The 22,945-nt window shown below is 35.9% G+C and overlaps 1 protein-coding gene across 1 annotated transcript in view; it reads right to left on the bottom strand.

The window, feature by feature from the left end:
- The window catches only part of EYS (eyes shut homolog), an 888,772-nt gene that overhangs the window by 299,682 nt on the left and 566,145 nt on the right, over positions 1 to 22,945 (bottom strand). Inside the window, exons 27-29 of the mRNA XM_064448569.1 lie at positions 22,271 to 22,452; positions 20,430 to 20,521; positions 4,767 to 4,917 (exon numbers count right to left, since the gene is read on the bottom strand). Of these exons, the coding sequence (XP_064304639.1) occupies positions 4,767 to 4,917; positions 20,430 to 20,521; positions 22,271 to 22,452 (425 nt within the window). The remainder of the gene's footprint in view (positions 1 to 4,766; positions 4,918 to 20,429; positions 20,522 to 22,270; positions 22,453 to 22,945) is intronic.

Here is a 22,945-nt window from a genome sequence, read left to right as displayed (position 1 = left end):
CACAGAGTCATAGAAACAATTTCTTGCTGTGCGTGAAAGTTTGCAGTGTTTGAACTTGGATGAATTCGTCCAAGCTGTTTCAGCACTTGTAGACCTTTTCTACCCACATCTTCAGATCCTTACCCTCTAATTCATATCCAAGCAAATACTTTTTCTATCTTTTGCCTGTGGTACCTAACATCAGAGAACTGTAGGTGTGTATGAGGAAGAAGTGGCAGAGACAAGCTGTCATGGACTGACCACAACCCCCATTCCCCATCCCTCTGCACTGCTTGGGGGGGAGGAGATAGAGAAGCTGGGAGTGAAGCTGGGGAAAAAAGGTAAGGAATATCCACTGCACTCCCTTTGTCCACAAAGCTAGTCATCTCAACATGGAAGGTAATTGTATTGGTCAGGCAGAGTTTCCCCTTGGTAAATCCATGCTGGTTGTTCCCAAGGACCTGCTCGTCCTTCATTTGGTTCTACAGTTGTCTCAGGAGCTGAATTGTGCCATTTGACTGACAGGCTCATGGTTACCCAGAACTTCCTCCTTGGTGTTTTTGAAGATGAACGTGACGTGACATCACATTTGTTTTTTTCCAGTCATCAGGGACCTCCTCTCATTGCTCTAGTCTTTCAGAGGTGATAGAGAGTGGCCTTGTGACGTCAGCCAGTAGTGCATGCTTGTATGCATCCCATCTGGACCCATTATACTTTATATGTCCGGTTTACTTAAGTAGTCCATAACTTTATCTTGCCTGCTGTTGGTAGCGTCTTATCCCACCAACCACTGCCACTAGAAGCAGAGATCTGGGAGGTCTGATAACTTCTAATTACTGAAGAAATCTATTGGGTACTATGGCATTGCTTCCCCAGATGTCACAGATGTTCTTTTAGATATATCACTGCCTTGAGGGTAAGTCTGTAATCTGTTCTTCTGAAGTACATTCCCAAGCTGTGGCAGCAACCAGAGAAATCAGTAGGTGACTAGGAAGGAAATTCAAACTTCTGTTGATACTGTGCTAAATCTGTTATTACCCTGGGCAGTGGAAACATACATGGTTGGTGCTTATCAAGCCTTCCAATCTAGAACTATTATGACTTTGTTTACTGATATTTCTATTCAAAATGGTGTATAACAGGCAAATGCCAATTGGGTTCAGAACAGACTCAGATCACCTCAATCAGTACATACAGAGAAACAGTAGCTTCTCCTAATAAGTCCTGAAAGACCCTAAGGTTTCCTAACTGGTCTTTAAGGAAGACTGAAACAATCTTCTCCCTTAAAGAAAAGAGTAAAAGGCTACCCCTTCTAGTACCCATTATACAGAATGGGATCAAAGAATGAAAAGAAAAGCAGTCAAATAGGAAGGCAATTCTCCTCTCATTTTTGGAAAAGAAAGCTTCAACTTTTTGAGACTGAAAGGCAGAATAATTGTTGCACTTTCCCTTACATGTTGAGGGCATTCTGACTCTAAGCACTACTGAATAATAAACATAAGACAACAAATATGTGGAAAAAATGCATGGACTCTTGAGAGCTGATTAGGAAACTGCAGTATAGGAGCTCCTCAGAGGACACAGTATTTTACCCTGAGGGCTTCACAGATCACATCAAACTTCACTCATACAGAAAGGAAGAGGAAACTAGCCTGGAAATTAATAGTGTAGCATGAGCCAATTCCAGTAATAGGGAACTCCTGTGTCAACAGTTTCTGGCACTGACAGCTAGAAGTTTCTGTTAGACAAACTGAAGCAGTCTGGGATCTGAAGTCACTGCTTTCTACAACTTCCACAATATCGGAAAGTAGGAGAGCCAAGAGCAGAGTGAACTACTCCAGTGGGAGAAGGAGCTCATCTAAAACAAGACAATGTATTATTAGGGAGATACTACGGATATCACAAGGGTCATTATCAGACTTGACTCCAAGAGTGATCAGAGCATTTTCCAGAAAAAGCTGAGTCTCAGCTGGAGCAGGAATTTCCCTTGAAGCGAACTGCAGGACAAAGGTCAGAAACAGACCTTTTCTGTTTCGGGATGATGAAGGTTTTACAGTAGAAAGCTGACTGCCTGGGTCAAAGCTGATGAGAAAGAAACTTCCTGGAGTGGTTTCCTACTGCTGGAATTGAAAAGCCCACATAAAAAGAACTTGTGCAGATGGTTCTCCATTCCCTGACAAAAAGGAAAATTGTAGCCTTTTTAGACTGTATGTGGCTTATAGCCAACAGACTTTGTGGGGGAAGCCAAGGAAAATTAAATTTGCCCAAAGCTACAAAGAAGTAAAAATTAGGCAAAATGAGACAGTATGATCAAAATTAACACAAGAAATCACTAAGGAGCAAAGAAAATGAAGTGAAATAAAAGGCTGAGGTAATCTCAAACAGAAAGGAGTGAACCGCAAAAAAGCTTCACGGAAAACTAGAGAGGCAACTGAGAGTCAAGGATGGATTTTTACCATTGGGGAACTTATATGCACATACGTTTTCTGAGTACACAGAGGTTAAGTATCACCAGCTTGAGCACTTGCGCATGTCCCACATCTTTTACCTCATCTAAATAACAAATGTGGACTATAACATTTCACCTATTAATCCTGTATTAAGAATAGAATAATCTATTGAGCTGCAACACCCTTAAAGAAAGAAAGCCTCTCTTGATATGACAATCCAACAAATATATGGGCAAAATGTTTTAGCAGTAAATTACCCTTAAACCATTGTGTTTTATTGCTATTTTAACTTACCTAAGATAAACCTGTTGTTCTGGATTTTATTTTGCTTTTGGCTGGTGAAGAGCTCTTTACCATCTCAAACTTCTTTCTCACATACACATGATTATGTATATCCTCCAAACAAATTGCTTCTGTACCTTCTCCTAAATACACCCCATGGATCGAACTTATCTAAGCCTTCACTATAAATTCTTTGGGGGATCCCAAAAAACATTTCTTTTAGCTTCTAGAAGACAGATAATTTAAATATTGAAAATAAAATTTTCTTACTTCTTACTAGTATAGAACATTTCTTGAAGATATGTTTCTATAGTAAATACAATTTTGTATGCAACTAATAGGATAAAATATTTCAGATGCATGGATAGTTTGAATATGAACATTTGAATTAAGGGAAAAATTATATGACTACAAATACTATTTGACATACTCTTTTAATGCCAGTATGAGGTATTTAGAAGTATACTTTTGGATGAGTATTTTGCAACCCTAAAAACACCTATGCACAAGAACTTTTAAGTTGGATTTCAACAGTATTATCACTTCATTGGTTACTGTCCAATTTGTTACAAGGTGAAAGCAATCTTGAAATGCTGCATTACAGTAACAGCTTGAAATTACTGTATTCACCTCATTATAAGATGACCTTCACTTACCAAAGAACAGAACAGAAATAAAAAGGTTAAAACAATTATCACAGGGTGAAGCCTATCTGAAAGTATGGCTCAAAAAAATGAAAACTGGGCTACATAGTCCAGCTCTGACTACATGATTCTGCTGTGCACTGGGAAAACAAAAAGCCTGGAGATTGACTGTGTTAACAGTTGTGGGGTGACACGTACCCAAAGATCACTGCGCTGATAAATGAGACCTGGAATACACCAACCCCGTGCTAACAGTTTAGTTTACTCCACTATGCATGGAAGAAAAAGGCTCAAAGATCATCTTTGTTTTGTAATGGTGAACAACTTTATACACTTGTAACAGATTTGGGACATGAGTCTAAAGGGTGAAATAATCCAGGTAGCAACACTGATTGGCTTTAGATAAGGGGAAAGTCAGAGATTGACCTGGGGCAATGTACTTAGGCCAACAATTTAATTTTAAAACTTTATACATAGTTATGACAATAACCCCTTGGGTGCAGAGGGGGACTCTGTACTCAGACACCTGGCAAGATGCAGAAGGCTGAGACAGCTGGGAAGTGTTCTGCACAGGGATCACACTGGCAGGAGCCAGAGTGAGTGTCCCCTGGGTGTACAGTGCTAGTCTCAAATGAATTACAGGAGCTGGGACTTTGGTGTGAGTTGAAGAGTGTGAGTGTCATAGACTAGAACAGAAATCACTATCTATACTCATCCTGCTTTGAAAAAAATATTTAAGTTGGAAGTTACTTATGTGAATTCCTCCATAACAACAATTCAGTAATGATCCACGTCTCTCCAATGCTCTGCATGACCCTGCGTGTACTTAACACCTTCACAGCTCACTTCTTCCCTAGCTCTGTGCTAGCCCTGTTGCATATTACTTCTCACTCCTGTCTACGCCCTTACCCTAGCTGCATACGGGACCCGAGTTTAAGTTCCTGTACCATAACTCTTATTCATTAATGCGGTTACACAGGTTAACTCTCCCTTGCTTGGTCCATTTTTACACACACCTGTCTGTACCAGCACGGGATGCAAGCGGAGAGCCTCTGGTTATAGAACCCAGTGCAGTTATACTTTTCACATCTTCATGCATGATACCTGAGGTAACAGGTACCTCCTCTGAATTTGATATTTGCTCCTTAACTCTGTCTACTCAAGACAAACAGGAATGCACATCATAACTTCATGCCAGAATGCTGTTTCTGTTTACTTCACTTACCAAAGTCTCAGGCACCAGCAAAACTCTGCAGGGGACCATACACATCCCTTAGATGTAATCCTCAAAATGCTGGAAGTAATTTTTATTTTTTGCATAGTTTAAATCTCTTCAGTTACATCCTATTCAACATGCCACTCCCAAAATAACACACACCTTAAATAAAAACAAATAATAAGAAAAAAATACCTGATTTATTGCATAATGATGAGGCAAACCACCAACAAATAAGGATCCTGTTTCAAGCCAATATGAACTGGACCAGAAATTGCTAGACATACTTGTCTTTGCAGATATCCCCAGGACTGACATTTCTGCTTCACATGGTACCATGCCTTGCCTGCATAAATTTAGAAATAGGCACAATTTACCACCATATATAGTTTACATTACTGTCTATCTGACAAATTAATCAGGCTGTTACTAAGCCAATGAGGAAAGAAAATCAAGTAAATAGCTGTTTTTATACTAAAGACTATAAATGTAAAAGAAGCTGTTTCACAAGCTGTAAGCTGGCATGTCTTTGGGGTTTGAACATCCATTAAAATTAAGCTTATTTACATTCTTACAACCAGTTGGCAGCAAGCACTCTATCTTCATCAAAGAAAGCGCAGTGAAGAAATATCAGAACTAGAGTCTCTCATATAGGAATTTCTTTCAGCATATCCTTTTCTCTGCACACAAAACAAATCAGCATTCATTCAGCTGTACATTTAAAAACGTTCAAGTGCCTTTGTAATAGAGGTGTCACAGAAACTCTATGTAAAAATAGCATATACCAAACCAAAGTATAAAAGCAGCAGTCTGTAATTTATCTAGGATGCTTTTGGTAAAGTATGAATTCAGTTTATCTTTGATAATGCAAATTTAACTTCTGAAACTTATTAGTTACGAAAAGAGCATGGAAAGTTTTCTTCACTGTCTTCTGTCTGATAATGATATACAAAGGTTTTATCACATACTATTTGATAAGGTCTTCTATAATTTTTTTAATTCAGAGGATGGAGACTTAACAGTAGCAACATTTGCAAACAGCTCTCCATGTTTGTTTTCTCTGTAATTCTGGTTTTGTGATACTTTCTGAAAATATGCAAACATGGTATTAGCCTTTTAACAGACAGGACTATAAATGTTTTTGCAAGCAAAATGGCCTGTCCATCCTATAGTAAATAACTTCAGATGAAGAATATGAAGTTCTGTTTTGTTGTTAAAATCAACATTAAAGAAGAGAAATAAACTGGGGTTTTAATTCTGCGGGCTAAAAATAAATTTCTTAAGGGATCAGTTCAAGGGATTTTTTTCTTTTCTCCTCATTTTTTCCATAGTTTTTTGAAACTTGCTAATTCATAGCTAATATGAATGAGAAAAAGGGAAAAGTTTTCGCCAAAATTGCAGTCAAGGGAAGGAATATTTTCCTACCACATTTTGTAGATATTATGCAATGGGCGTGTCTCTCAGCACATACACAAGGTTCTGCAGCATACCATTTTCATTATTTGCTTACAAATTAAGTTTGCCGATAGTGTGTGTAACTCATACATGCACTCTCTGTAGCTCTGTTTGCAATGATCAAGCACTTTTTCCTAAGGTTTGAACCTAGTGTGACATTTTGGATATATTCATTCTACAGCAGAAAGCTTTGGTGAGAGTCCTAAGGGAAAAATGAATATCTAAAATTTCTTCCTATTCTGATAAAAGGATATAATATATATGAATAAAGGCATAATAAGAGGATAGCAATCTTTCTGAAATATTTTAAATCACACTTGTTTTAATGCAACACAATTCTTAAGACTGGAGTGGAAGATGGTCAAAAGGGGAACTGACAGGCTTATTTGATTTTTTTAAAACTAATTAATAGATGTGCTAAATGAACGAAAGCTGCCTAAACAACTTTTTTTTTTTTTTTTTTAATGACTATTTCTTCTACACATTTTGAGATGCTAATGCTGTAACCGGTTACGTGACCACATATGTACTTCTATTACACGAGCACCCTACTTACAAATCTAGTTCTTTTCATGGTAGCTTTAGACATATTTGTTAGCTTGTCCTTAATAGCTTGTATGACAGATATGCAAAGGTATTTTTGTATGCATATATAAATGTATTTTGAAATTAATTCCCAGTACTTTATGTCAGAAAACAAGTTAATGCAACTCAATAGCATGAGCTGCCTTTGCCCTAAGCTTGTTAGAATGTCAGCCACGCGCCTTTGGTTGTGCTTGATTGAATGTAGCAGGGTCTGGCCAAATTAGAATAACAACCTTAAACCATTATTGTTTAGCATTTGCTGATGATACAATCACCGGGTCATACATGCACTCTACGAAATTTACATCAGGCTTTTAAAATACTTTTTCTACAATCAGCACATTGGGTGCTTTAAAGGTCAAGTAAGAAGACAGAGCTTTTTGCATAATTATAAATGTGGAAATGCATACAGCCACTCTCAAGCACTTTTGCTGGGTAAGCTACCAGTAATTGTGCCTCAGTCCAACCCAGCAGTAATAGTTCACAGCTTCCTCATTTGTACTCACATAAATGTAATGATTAAATACTGGCCTATTAATTATAACCTGAAGATGAGTTCTGTCTAAACAGTATTAAATCCATTGCCCAATGCCTCGCAGGTTGGAAGGATGGAAAGGTCAGATAATAATTTGATAACTGTTGGGATAATGGTACCTAAACATGACAATATCTGCATGAAATCAAAATCCTTTTACATAATGTCCTTACTTGCTGACATTTGTTAGTCATGATTAAGCGACGTGTTTGCGATTATCATAAAATGATAGAAAGGTAATAAAACAAATGGGGGAAGATGAGGAGGGAAGAGGGGATGCCCAGATAAAGCATTGTGTCATTCATGCTGTGCAGCATTGCTAGGAATAAAGCTTCTTTAATCGTGTTTTCCTAATAAGAAAGGGAAATCTCTTCTTCTAGAAACAAGATTGAAACTTTCAGCCATCTCTAGCAATTTCACTTTGAATGTGATCATGCTAAACGACAATAAAAACCTCACTAATTACCCTTGAACTATTTAGGATGTAATGTTAGCATGCAGTCTGTTAAACAAAAATAAAAGTAGGTTTGCAAACAGCTGTATCAAATATGAGTTGTGAACTACAAGAATTAAAGAGAAGTTTTATTATTATATATTCTAAAAAACAGTCCCAAAGTTCCCTGGTTTTACTGAAGACAACTGACTCATTAATTAAAGCTGAGAAACATATTTCATTTTCACTGTGTTTAATTATCATTTTTACAGGTTTCTTAGCTTAAAAAAATCAAAGCCACCTCCTGTTTCCCTCTGTTTTCACTTAGTATCTAGTAGATTTCATTTTCCAGTTTCACACTCAAACTGCTCCTTGCAGTAGAACATTTATTTTTGTAAAATTGCAACAAACCAACAGATATATTTTGACAGACAATTAAGAGTTACATTTTCTTAATGCGCATTTAAAAGGTGGGATCAATGTCGACCCAGTACTGGTTTTAAAAACCGTAAGGCTTTGCAAAGGCATTTGAGATAACTTTGAGATTGAAACAACCCTGGACCTCTCTGCTCAGAGAGGTTGTGCAGGTTTCACCCTTGGAGGTTTTCAAAACCTGACTGAACAAAGCCCTGAGCCACCTGGCCTGACCCCCTGGCTGGCCCTGTTTTGAGCAGGAGGTTGGACTAGAGACCTCCCAAAGTCCCTTCTAGCTCGAATTATCCTATGATTCTTCAGTCCTGTGACATTTTTCTTTAGCAGAAAAAAAACCCCAACCAACCCTGCAGTAATAACATTTAGAGAATAAGGCAGAATCTTATATTACCCTCAGTAGATTTATTTAAATAGAAAATATGAGAGTTACACTCAGAGTCATTAAATTGTCTCTCCGCAGTAAGATGCATCATTTTAGACTGCTCACACCTGTTGGTGCCGACTGTGCCCTACTGAGACACCAGGTAACACACACTTTCATGTTGCTGATGAACTAATGAGTCAACAACATATTTTTTTCTCATTCCCTCTGACAGCAGACTCATATTTCCTGGACCTGGAGCTGATTTTTTATTCTGGTCTTAGAGGATGATTTAACTAAATAAATAAGAACAACGAAGCTAATGACAAGGCATGATGCAAACTTCTCTAAGAATACAGGGGAAAAAAAAAATCTTTGTTTCATACTCTAAGGAATGAATAAATATGGTACCCCCTCATTCTTTTCACAGAGGTTACACTTATATTACTAAACTAAAAAGGTCCACAACATGAGTTTAAGTCCTGACACAAAATCATCCGTATTTTTATGAAGTTATCACAGTTCCTGTTACAGTTGCCACCCAGGCTAGCTATCGCCTCCAATTCTGAAACAGAAAAAGTTCACTGGTTAGTGCAATTCAGGAATCATTCCTAATTTAAATGTTGCCAAACTATTATTTTGCAGTAAGTATTTTTATAGACATGATCTGGGACTTGTCAGCTGGCCTCAGGTCCAGAGAACAGCCTTCAGACTTCAGTTTTATTTACTATTATAGATTTAGCCAGAGAAAAAAACAATAACCTATGCCTCTGGCCATTTCTGTCTTTGCAGTTTGGAAACCTTCAAGTTTCTTGCTTCTCACATTGTAACAACCTTAAATGCTATTGACAGAAATTAAACTTAGAAAACAATATGCACTTCTTCCAAGTTGGTGTAGATGCTAATACAGGTTCATTTATGAAAAAGCTTGGCTCAAATGACAGTACTATATTCAAGCATTCAGACAGTGGCAAGTTTAGAGTTGGATCTAGATTTGCAACACTGACATTTTATTTCTAGTGAAACTGAAAGACTGCACTGAATAAGAAGATAGATACACAGTGGGAATTCATATTTACATCAACTCTGCATGCCAGCATTATTTTTGGTCTCTATACCCTGTTTCTGTTCTCCTTAAAATCATTCTATGCTTGTGACATGAAGCCAAGGGAGCCACAGAACATTGAACCCACTTCTAGTGTATCCATAAGTATCTTTTGATGTTCCTCAGAAAATAACATAGAACAAAATTTTAGGTATGCTGCATGTTATTAGAGTCTTTATGGTTTTTATGTTTCTGTCCCTGCAATAAGTTGTTTCAGAAGTTGAAGTAGAACATTTTCGTTCTTAGAAGTAAGACTAACAAGCTCTTTTGAGATCCAAAGGATAAGGAAGTAGCAATGACAGAAATATTATTAGTATTTATTTAGTTAAATAATCTAAGCAAGAACAGATCACTATACACTACAGATTTGTCCCTTTGATAACTCTAAATTATGACTTCTGACTGTCTGATGGCAGAGTTCTGAAAAGGTGTAGAATGCGATTTGTACCCAAGATTTGGCATGACTAAGTAAGCATTTATCTTAAAGAGGCTGTAAAACAACAGTTTGTATCAAACTAATTGGAGGTATTAAGTTACTATTAACTGTTATTATGATCAATTTAGTATAATTAAATCCATTGCATTCAATTACATTGTTAGAAAAAGGCAGTTGCTTGTTCTCTGTTGACTCATATTAAAATTATGATAAATAGTCACTCTTTGTGGAATATGAAAAACATGCCCAACATATTGAGGTTCAATTTCATGATGGTTTTTCACTCCAACTAAGATTACTTTATATTGCATTGATGTAAAATAAAATATTATTATTTAGCTGCATACAAATGCACTTAGTTATAACCTTTTGTTGTATTAGAAGATTTGATCAGTGCAGGTTTTTTTGTATACTGAGACAGATATGCAAGATGAAAGTCTAATTTCATTCTCGTCCATTTCTGGAAACTAACTCAAGATCTGAAAATATTAATGCCAAGTTTTTCTGTCATCATTTCTCGGTTTTGTCCATTTCCATTATTCCTGCTTTCTCTGGGAAACCTTAGTTCTTGTTGAATGAGTAAAGCACTTGTAGAGAATTAAGAATAGCAAAGGGTATTCTGACATGTCTGGCAATGCAGAACTGAGATTTTTACTACAAAATGTTTGAAAGAAGCATGCTCATGTAACATCAGCACTATAACAGCATGATTTTTTTCTGAAAGAAAGCTTGTTTCTGAAAGACACTTATATTGCTCATTTTAAGAAGACAAGCTTTAATATTTTAGAGAAATTCTGAAAGTGAATGGAGGACTGTTAATATGTACAGTAGATATGGTGGAGCTTGGATCATCTCACTGGCATTTCTTACACATCTATAGGTGTGGTCTGACTGGCAATTTGGGTAAAGGACTAAGTTCCAGCCTTTATTCCATGGGCATTCATATGTTCCATCTCTGTTCTTTGCACAGCAATTTGCATTAAGGAAATCATTCAGCTGAAAACAAACAAAAAAGCATGTATTTTTAACTGGATCAGTTCTTTATATAAGGTCTGGCCACATGAGCCAGTAGCCAGATTAAAAAACCAACCAAACAAAACAAAAACAAACAAACAAACAAACAAAAAACACACAGAGGGAGAACAAAGTAGCTTGAACACAGAAAAAACCACCATGTTTCCCTGAGGCCAATAGCTTTCTTTTGAAGGGACTCTGAATTGTCCCCCTTTTATTGAAGTGACCTCCAAAAAGACATAAAAGGGATCCCTCTTTTTAAGACAGACATTGTTTAGAGCACAAGCTAACCTGATTTTTAAGAGGTAACTTTTTAAATACTGAAAATGTAGAAATAAGTGTGACAGATTAAATAAAAGGCTTGAACGCAAATTTATTCTCTGACTTGAATACATTCTTTACTATTTATTGTTGGTCTGAAACAAAATCTCCTTTCTTCTGTGACCTTACAAGGCTCACCTTAGTGCTTCCTTCCTACAGCAAGCAGACACACTTTTTTTTTTTTTTTTTCCAGGATTTTCCCAGTCTGCGTTGTTGCTGCAGACTCTCTGCAGGCTCCATGTCCTTCAGGGAGACAAAGCTTATTTGCTTTCAGAAGAGGAGCTATCCCCCTGACTCCAGATGACTGTGACTGAAAGGGTATCATGGGATAAAGTAGCAAGACAGCTTCCTTCTTACTAAGTAGGAGTTACAGTGCATAGTATTCATACAGCTCTGAATAAAGAAGACAGCTATACTCCTTGTCCCGCTGTCTGCGTATCCCTCTTTCTGCAGCTTGCATCATCTTTCAAATACTCATGCTGCCTCATACCTGCCTCAGTACAATGATTTTCATGAAACTTATGCCTCCAGGCTTCTGGATGCAATGCACAGTGCTTAACAGCATTTGTCCCCCAGTATAGAAGTGGCCAATTACTTTTGTTTCTCCGTTCTCTGGGACATCTTTCAAATAGCAGAGCTTGAGTTTTGTGGTGAAAGGGTATCTAGCAGGTGAAAAAAGCTTTGAGGTGAGAATGAATTACACCTCTGGGATGTCTGCTACTGCCTGTTCATATAGCCAGGGTCACGTATCTGAGACACAGGGTTAGCATGGTCAGAAAGGAATCTTCACCCAGCTTTTATTTTCAGCTTTCACTGCAGTACTGGTTGGGGTTTGCCAGCTGGAATCATTTGAATATAATAATTTCTCACCAATACTATGGGTTTAGGAAGAGGTGACCACAGTAGAATGTAAATTAGGAAAATATTTAAGAAAAAGGGTTTGATTTGACTGATGACTGTGGCTTTCTGAACAAAATATTGATCATTTATGACATAAAGGAAGTCAACCTAGTGGTTCTTTGGTGGTCAGATGAGTGGTCCCTTCTGGTCTGAAACTCTGAAATCAAGAAATTTTAGACATTTTATTTTAGATAAAAATGGTAGCCTATGGTATGTTTTTCTGAAGTTTTCAAACAATATAACATGGTCATCTATAAACAGGAAAAGAAGTCCTATAAAATATTATCTAAATGCAACACTGTTTGTTTCTGGTGTATTTATTCTTAATTAGTATGCATATATTGTATAAAATACATTGACATCACATGTGAAAACATGAGGACTTAGAATCACTTTGTTTAGGAAGTCAAAGGGCTCAGCACATTGAAGTATGTAAAAGAAACTACCGGATTGTGTGTATTATATATATTAGGTCTGCTTCCCAAATAACAAAAACCATTTGGAAATAGGGTGTTGATGTGTTTGATTAGTTTTTATAAGAAAAAAAAATATTTCAAATGTATAAAAGATGTCAGTCAATACTGTAACTACTTCGAAAATTATCGATTTGGGCTAGTCTGAGGGTAAAATTATGAACAATTTGGGAAACAAATAATGTGAAGAATGGAGTTAAGAGTTACTATAGAGATCACATGGGATAGAACAGGATTTAAATATGCTTAAACAGACACCTAGCTAAGGACATATCCTGAGGAAAAGCCTCCGGCAAATACATAAATTATTGAGACAGTATATCTAAGAGATATGGAATTTAGTGATATGCAGCAGCCAGTAAGAAAGAGCATGTTGTTTCTTTACTTTTTCTACTGAAGACAGAGAAAGAAAGGCAATTATAAGTAAGGAAAAAATGAATAGTTTGCAAATCTAAAAATAATAATATAGTTTTGTTTTTTACGATAATGATACTTCAAAGAACAGACAGTAGTTCTACTACTGAAGTTTAAGATGTTCTCTTTTCAGAAAAAAAGAATTAAACTAACTGGTACTATGACAATACTTAAGATTAATAGAAGATAGCTGCATTGATACACTGTACATGAAACTAATTTCTGGTATTTGTACGCAAAAATAATCTTCAGCTACAGAAATCAATGCTTACTCACAAAGCAAACTGGGTAAGTTCAATTTCATTGATTGCCTATCCCTTTCCTTAACGTTTCTTCAGCAGCATATATCATCGATGCATCCTCAGCATTCAACCTATGTAGAGACCAGTTTGCTTATCTATTATTGTTCAATAGTTCTGATGATTTTTAGTGAGATGCTGTATTTGTGTTTACATTGCTATTCCTCTCTAGCATCTGCAAAATCATTATTTCCATAGTGCTCTAAGTCATTAAAAAGGGAGGATCAGGTTTTTGGGAAAAAAAACCCAGTACAATCTGAAAACCTTTATTGATTAACCATTTATTCTTAGGAAGCACCACCATTTATTTTGAACACTTGACCTCCAAATAGAAAGATACATTAAGCTACATTTAAATTATCAAGTATTTATGAGATAAAGTAATGAATAAAATTAGTCACAGGAGGGAATGTTATTAGCCCAACTCCCCTTCTACTTATCTGTGAAAGGATTAAAATACAGTTAATTCTCTCTAAATCTACTGCACAGGTTAGTAGAATGAACTGGAAAACACATAAAGATAGATTATGACTAGAAAGATTTCAGAACTTTTTCTCTATTTACTGTTTTTTATTAAAATTTTGTTTTAATCTCACAGTTCACAAATCAGAATCTCCTTTGATTCTCTTGCTTCAATCCAGCGTTCCCTTTTCTATGGCACTGTCATGCTCTGCTAGTGGACAGTAATAGTGTCATCGTGTAACAGAAATCTTCAGCACCTAGATACTAGTTTCCCATTTTTTGAGCTATTTGTGCCAACAGCCACTCTTTGTTGTTGCAAAGTCAGTACTTTTTTACTTCCAGATGTATTCCAGAACATCCTTTTTGAGGGATATTCTTCACTTCTTTCTGTTATTCTGTGTGATACTCACCATAAGTATTTTAGGTCAAATTTCTTTATCTCTGTCCTAAAACCCCAAAACAAATCAAAAAAGAATCCTTCCAGTTTTCTTGATACTTCATGATCAACTCATTCCTATTTTCTGCCTTACAAATCCAGGTCTTGACATTAGTATCATTATTTCAAAAGTTTCTATAATTTGGTTCTGTTTTAAAAAAAAGCCTCTACATCTGAAGTATATTCTCAAATCAGTTTTCATTGACTTAGCCTCTCTGCAGTTGGATATTAGACAGTACATAGCAGATACAACCTAATTAGGAACCAAGATACAGTGGAATTTAGGAAACAAGAAATGCCATATTATTACCAGTGTTAATCATAAATGAATTAGAATAAATGTAATGAACTGGACTTTTTCTGAGTAAGACCACAGAGCTGGGAAAAGTTTCAGACTATACAAAAATTAGAAATTATGAGGTAAGTCAGCAGTTGTGTTGTATTTCATACACCCCTAGTTTTACACTAGGCACTTTAGGAGGGACTGAAAAAAAGACCGACACAGACATGGCTAGGAAAGTGTGTTTGTAAGGACCCCATTAGTGGCCAGTTTAGAGGTCCAGCTTCCTAGATCATTTGTATTGGTAATAAATATAAATCAGGCTTAACCCTGGGTACGTCCAAGCACATCAACAAATGTTTTGCAGCTGATGAAGTCCACTGATTGATAGCTTCCTTGGGAGAGGCCCAGAAAATGAAAAGAGCATAAGCTATATTCTACCAAGAATACACCCCTTATGGCATTATATAAATATTGAATACAATTCTACTCTAATTTAGCAGCAGCCATTGCTATTAATATCTTGTGGCTTATGCTGCTTTTTGAGGAGATGGCTCATTAAGCATGTTTTCCTTAAGTAGAGTATAAGGCATTTACACAGTACATGAAAGAACAGATGGATGACCTCTTCACCTGTCATGTTAAAAATCAAGGCCAATGTTCAGCACCTTTGTGATAAAATAAAAACAGGAATTTACAATAAAAGTGAAATTAAAAAAAACAGGGAAACATCTGCAGATTTTTCTAACCACTTTATCTATCATCTGCTTGTCTTACCTGCCTGAAAGCCCTAGGGAAAATATGATCTTTGTAGCGTATTGTGAAGGATAATAAATACAGCATATTTTGCACCATATGGGTTATCTCAGGCCTTCATAAAAAGCTATCAAAAACAAGCAATATACAGGCTCCAGAGCGAGCATGTGTTGCATTATGGCATGATTAGAAAGACCTTTTTCTGACTAGAGGAATTAGAAAACATCTATGTCTCAAAACCAAGAAAATCAATCACCAAAAGTTATACAGTTAACTACTGCAAACTTCAGATTACAAACATTATGAGTTAAAGGAGAATAACAATGCGCTCTTTAAAAAAGCAAATCACCACATTTTGCTGTTGATTTCTAGACTGATGGAGCACCTGAACCAGTTTTCTAATCTTAATGGTTATTGTTGATTTAAAAAATGTTCAAAGTGGATAGACTTTTTTAGAAGAAAGAAGTTGTACTGGTGACATCTACTGCATAATCAATTTATAAGCTGATATATTTGCTAAAGCAATTGACAAATGTGATCTGAGATTAAAAGTAAAATTAAAAATGTTCTTTTATTTAATCAATGAAATTAAGACACTATTATTAGAAGTACTGAAATAATTGTTGAAATGGAGCATAGCAGACCAAGAAAAGGACACATTTACAACAATGCTGCTGCAATTTGGCCTGTTTCTGTGATACATGTTACTGTATCAACTTGTTTTGATGACAAAGATTGAAGAAGATAAATCTTAAAGCAGTTAATGAAGGCAGTTTTACAAGGACTGGAATGAGAAGATTGCGGTAGAGCATCCTCTGCGTCGCCAGAAAGGTAGTGGTATCTTCACAACAAAACCCAACATGTAAACTTCCCAATGCTTGAGTCCCTTTAACATTTCCTTCCCTTCACAATACCCTGCAGAAATCCAATCCCTGTGGCATATTGCCCATTATCTGTTTTTCACTGTAGCTCTTTCACTTCCTTGGTAACATTCTTAAGAAACGAAACCATACAATCATATATGTGAGTGAAACAGCTGCAATGATTTTCATTAATAGCTAGACTTGGTAAACAACCGCACTAGCTTCCACATAAAACAGAACTCTCAGGCACTGCTCTGAGGCAAACCTTGGCAACATGTTAGTTTTAGCAGCCAATGCCATAAATAAAGACTAACCTGATGCAAAAAGTTATGCCCTATCCAAAATTATCAAGTTATCCAAGACCTTGATGCAAATCCAGTCCTCTTATTATAACCAATTTTATTAAATTGTTACAACTGTTGTTACCACAATATTCCATCATCATGAAAAACGTGTTTCAGCAATGCTGCTGTTTTACTTTCAGCATAAATATTCTGGTGAACTACGAGAACTGGATATAGGGTAGTGTCTGACAGTAATAGGCACGTTTATTTGCAAACATTAAAAGGTGTGACATTTCTTTTATTCACACCAAGAATTATTTCTGTGGGATAAAGGAAGCAATAAAATGTTCCCCTGTAAGCAGAAAAGGAAGATATTATCACTATATAATTTTCACTGTATTTCAACTTGTATTACATAACACTCACTACCTTTAAGTGTATTTATTTCATTTAATATGATATTGTAGAGGCAGTATATTCTTTGCAGATGGCTTATCTTTAGGAGCTGAAATGCACTGCTTTTACTGAATTTGAAAGACAAAAATCTTTACATCATAAGGCCACATCAAAAGGGCTCCAAACAATTAAGAATACTTTAACTAATGAGAATGAGCAGTTTCTTTCAACAAGCCAGTACAAAACATTTTTTTTATTATCTGTGATGTCCGTTCGTAATACTTAACATCTGCATAACAAAGAAAATCCCACACTGTGCATACCCACTATGTTACAGCAATCAGTATCTCCTACATTCCCATCCTGACTTTGCCAAGTTACCAGATACAATTGTTCAAAACTTAACTTACTTATCTCACTGCAAATCAGCTCTGTGAAGACTGAACAATGTTTGCAAAGCTCCAGACAGCTGCTGAATAAGCTATGGCAATTTTTCAGCAAAGCTATTTTAAGTTTTACTATGCTGTATTATACTGCAGTTCATTAAATTAAATGTTAACTTCATAAAAGAAGTAACACGTATTTCAAGAATGACTCTATCAAATCTAATTTTCAACAATATATATTTAATTGTTAACAAAGAAAAAACTATGTAAAGCAGTGGTTGTTACACTTTTCCGTACACCATATACATTTCCTGAAGTGACTCAAGCACATGTGAAGATGCCCTAGATGAAAATAAGAAGCAACGTCTAACCAAATCCTTCTGACATCTGTGCCATTAAGATTTTAGATCTTAGAATCATAGAATCATTTAGGTTGGAGAAGACCTTTAAGATCACAGAATCCAACCGTTAACCTAGCGCTGCCAAGTCCACCACTAAACCATGTCCCTAAGCACCACATCTACATGTCTTTTAAATACCTCCAAGGATGGTGACATAACCACTTCCCCGGGCAGCCTCTTACAGTACTCCTGCCCAACTTGGTGTTGTCTGCACAATGTCGTCTCAAAACAATGTCTAAAACCATTTCCAGTCTATTAAAGTGAGTAGAGTGATTAATTAATAATTGTTCACTAATTAACCTGAATCCCATAAATGGTATGCATTCCTTCTCTTTCAACAGCAAAAATCAGTATGGCTCATCTTACCTGAGCTGTCCTGAAATAATTACCATTCTCTGCATATGAAAGAAGATGACTCTTTCTTCCTTTCTTTTAATTCTCAAAAGGAACACCAGAAATAGAAAGCGGGTTGTTTTTCTCACCAGCTATTGACATAGGCTGATTTATAGATTCAAGTTATTTGCTGCTTGATGGAGTTGTGGGAAAATGCACTCACATCATGATCGTTAATATATCCCTCAGTAACATCAATGACATGGCAGTTCTAATGCTGTGGCACCAGGGGAAAGGATGTTTTTCTTCAAGTCTCCTATAGTACCGAGGGTTTGGGTATTCATACATTTGTTTCCTTCAGGATCTTAAATCTTTCTTAAAATGAACAACAACGGAATAACAATATAATTCTAAAGGATTAAATTAGCTAACAGACTAAAAATTTTATGTCTCAAGTCCTTTTCCACTTTCTTTGTGTCACTTGGGGTTTTTTTAGACTTCTTTGGTATTCTCCCTCAGTTGTCTTTAACAGACTTGCAGAGTCCTTGATTAGTCACTGTTCACACTGAAGCTGCTTAATGCCTTTATCATCTTTATATCTCTTCTGTAGAAAAAAATTCTAGTTCTACTTTCTCTATTTTGAGGTTGAGAAAGAGTCAAAAGCAGAGAAATAAACAAAACTGCATCTGTTATTTGAGATTTTAGATTATCCCACTTTCATAAGTGTCATAAAGATGTATTCTATTCTCTCCTGGTCAGAGAGGAGCTTATGCTGCTTTTAGCTTCCAATAGTATGGTTTGGTTTTATGCTATTCCCTTTTTGGGTGATAAGCACAAATGGAGTGAATTACTGGCTTTTGCTCCTTGTGTTAGTTTGCATTGTCTTACTGTGTGGACTGGAGCTTGAGCCTGGTACACCGTGCTGGAAAAATATATGACAGTGATGATAGCTGAAATGCAGCAACAAACTGTGGTCCTTCTCACTGACTAGTCACTGCCACATCTGAGGCAGCAAGGCACAATACAATGGATACAATCACCACTACAGCTTCCCATAGAAGCTAAGGGTCCAGTTGTAGCTGTCCTGCTGAAGTGCTTCATTTAGCCACATTCGGACAGATCTAGCTATAAAAGGCTTACTCCAGTAAGAGACTTTTGTTCCTTCTGTACCCCTTCACAAACTTCTAACAGCTAGTTCTCTTTCTTCTTGCTGGACTTGAGGACATGTACCTATTTTAATCTAATAGGAATTAGACTCACTAGGACTCATGTCTAATGTTACTATAGAATGAAACCAAAACTTTCTCTTCCAAGTTCTTAAAAGGTTGTGGATTCTAACAGCACAGACTTTGGTCATTAGACACATCTATGTACATTTGCTTGGTTAAAAAAAAACCCAAAATACATGCATGTCACCATTGCTCCTGTGCAAAGAAACATTTTTTCACAAGTATTTGAAAAGGATCGACTTTTTATTAGTGATCCAGATTCCCAGTTTAACTTAGTAACAATATTAGTGCACCCTGGTAACCTCTAACAGATGTCTGAACTGTGTTTAGACAGCCATTTTAGAGGTCTCAACTATACAAAAACCTAACTTTCTCTTTTTTCTGCCTTTTTTTTTGCTTGTTTTTGAAGCACAGATGTCCTCTCAAGATCAAATACAGTTGATTTTGGTAGGTCAGAATTTGGTAGGTCAGAATTACTTTGTTCAGCTTCACAGTACAATGGAGTCACCTATGAGTTTGATTACAAGGCTTGCTGCACTTTGGTTTTCTGCATACCTATTTCCAGACAACACCAGGTGCTTTTTCCTCTTTGATTTCCTGTAAGATATCCAAATGTGATTGCTTTCATCAGCCTTCTTGTGGATTCTTACAATGGCAAGTATTTATATTATTTCAAAACATACATTTGTCTTTCCCACTACATTGCCATGACAGGTAACAAACATAATCTGGAAACAAAGAACATGGAAAACCTACTACCTACCTCATTTTTCTTTCATTTTATACTCCTTCAGTTGCAAGTATTGTTACTTTTACAGGAGTAATATACCCTATTATGAGTTGTAAGTCAGTGACGGCAACAGAAGTCATAGTGCTGCTTCTGCCTATCTATTTTCCAGTATTTTTCTATTAGTCACACTCTCATTGGAAATTCAACTGTTTCCTGCACTAAGTAGCTTTGACCTACTGCACAGTACCTCCCTGCCTGAATATTTGTCTTTGCTATGGTACCTCCTTTTAGTGAGAATAAATTTATTTCCATTGAGTACTTCAGTGATGTGATGAGCACTGTCCCACTGTCCTGTAGTTTTAAACATTCTTTCCAAGGGTGTGTTGTACTCCACACTGCCATAAAATTATTTAACTGCACACCTTCAGGTATCAGTCATAGCTAATGAGATATAATGTCATTGGAATTTACTAACTATCCAATCTAGATGATCTTTGAAGCAATTATAAACACAGATAACAGTAAAATATAAAACTCACCTAATTTGTACTTTATACCAGTGTCCATCATCCACTCTAGCAGTAGTAGTGATGTTTTTGACTTCTGCTGCTTCATCACATAAAAACTGGTACTACAGTTTGGGAAAAATGTTTTTATTACATAATTTCTAATAATTAAACAGTTAGAGGCTTAGAAACTTGAATTTAAAAATAAATGGTTTCATAAAAACCTCAAGAATGTAATATATATCAAGGAAAACTAATGTTTCATTAAAGATCTGGATCAGGAAATCCTTTGTACCAGAAATATAGAAGCACACATATATGCTTTCTAGACTGCATGAAAATGCTTTAATCTTTGTGTGTTGTACAATCAGATATTATGAGCCTGATCTGCAAAGAAGTTGACCATCTGCAGCCCAGCTGAGATTAACATTGGCCATGGGTGAATTTTACTTACCATTTTATGGCCTCCTTACACTTCCAAACACGTAATGTAGCGTGTAGGCTTCAGCATTTTGGAACACCATTTAATTTCCTATACTAATGTGAACAAGCACTTGATTTCATGGTTTGTCTACTTGTAATTGTAGCTTGATTGTGAGCTTAGAACCATTTGTTCATTGGGCTTTAAATAGACATTTAATTGACCGGCTTTGTGAATGATTAAGTGAATTCAATTAGTTTTAACATGGCACACTGGGATCTCTGAATAGATTTTTGTCAATTAAAGTACTTTCATATTTTATGGTGCTTATGATATGTTAGAAAAATATTTTTCTGCATCATTACTTTACCATGAATACAAGTAAGATGGACTTAAAGCTGTCAACATTTTCTAAACCTTGGATAACTTCCTGCCCCTGACTAATCTCATTTCCTCTGGATGAAGATAGTCACAATATAATAAAACACAGTAAAACAAAATATAACAAAATAAAGTAAAAGGTTATTTTCTTCTTTTTCTGTTTATCTGCAATTTATATATCTTTTTAGTATGATCATGCTTTTTAAACATGAAGGCAAACAGAACTCAAATTTGTTCTTCCTAACAGTTATTTCACAGTCCTTGCAGAAGAATATAATTACAGTCAAACTTCTGGAAATTTTTAACAGATAAATGGAAGATCCATTATGAGAAAATTAACTTATCTTTTACTACCTTTTTTATAGCCTCTTTAGTATCTGCCCATCTCTCAAGCTTTATCTGGTCCTCAGAAAAGAAGGAATAATTTGCCAAAGGTAAAGATATACGGGGATGCACACTTTAATGCTTAATGTTTATAAACAAATGTATTCCTGTTTAGTTTGTTCACGAAACCCAAGCAAATGTTTTTTGGGATCCTGTGGAACTGTGAATTAACATGATAGATCAAGTAAAAGGTTTTTTTCCACTCAGAGCCACACAATAACAGAGACGCACTTATTCCCTTGAACAGTAAATTTTCCTACGACAATTCACTCAGTTCCACAGCCTCCCTTATAACAATTTTAATAAATTTGCATGTGAGGAGGTTCAGTAAGTTTAGGCTTTGTATATAAAATAGAATACCTTAACTCATACCAGCTGTAAAGACAAAATCTACATTCTTTCTTTTTGTCTTTTAATATGTACTTTTTATATGAGACAATCCAATTATAATCACTATTCAATTTTCCTCAAGCACCACCTCTTGTAAGACATATTAGTCATTTTAGTAATGAGTTTGGACTAACAGTTAGCAAGTTTGACAACTATTTTCCTTAAAATACTGAAGGATATCAAGTCTCCGTATCTCTATCTACTATCTTCTATAGTAGGTAATAGAAAAAAAATTACAATTTTTATAGAACCTAATTTTTACTTACTTCTCCTTGAGTGGGCAATTTTGAGACCTTACCTGTAAGGTACCATGATTGATGAAAAGCTGCATTAAAAAATGTCCTGGGCCTTGTTCAATATACAGGAGGAGTCCATGAGGATTATAGGTCTTAAATTCCAACTGGATGAAGTTTTGCATGTTCAAATGCAAGCCTTGAAATTCCAGGTAAGAATCACCGTGATAGCGAGCATAACTAAAATCTGTAAATAGAATTTTGCAAGATATAAGGATACAAAGACATTTTTCGTCCTCACCCAATGCTCTCTTATTCTGCTAATGGTAGCAAAGATATAGGATACTCTTTTACATCTGTCACAGAGACAGACAGGAATGTGAAACTGATGTTTTCTTCTGTCAAAGATTAATGCTGAGAATTTATAAAACTTGACATAAAGGTTTAGATTATATTAAGCGGACAACTAGGATCAATGCCTGAAAGAAAAGGCTATGAAGATGATAGCACTTGGAACATACCTAGCAGCTTTGGCTCCCCATAAGTGAAGAATAGTTTTTTCAAAGTTAGGCATTCACATAGTTTTTGATGCAAGAATGAATGTGTTTGAAGTCTTTGCAGAAACAACATAGTATGGAAAGTAAGGAAGACATTCCACAACCTAATTATGAAATTGCCACCTTAATCAAATATGTCAACTATTTCTGTCTAAAACAAACAATGGGAAGTTGCTAGGGTGA

This window comes from Phalacrocorax carbo, chromosome 3 (genome assembly GCF_963921805.1).
Source record: "Phalacrocorax carbo chromosome 3, bPhaCar2.1, whole genome shotgun sequence".
Lineage (NCBI taxonomy): Eukaryota > Metazoa > Chordata > Aves > Suliformes > Phalacrocoracidae > Phalacrocorax > Phalacrocorax carbo.
Note: the sequence above shows the minus strand (reverse complement) of the source record. Positions and strands in the feature narration are given on the sequence as shown.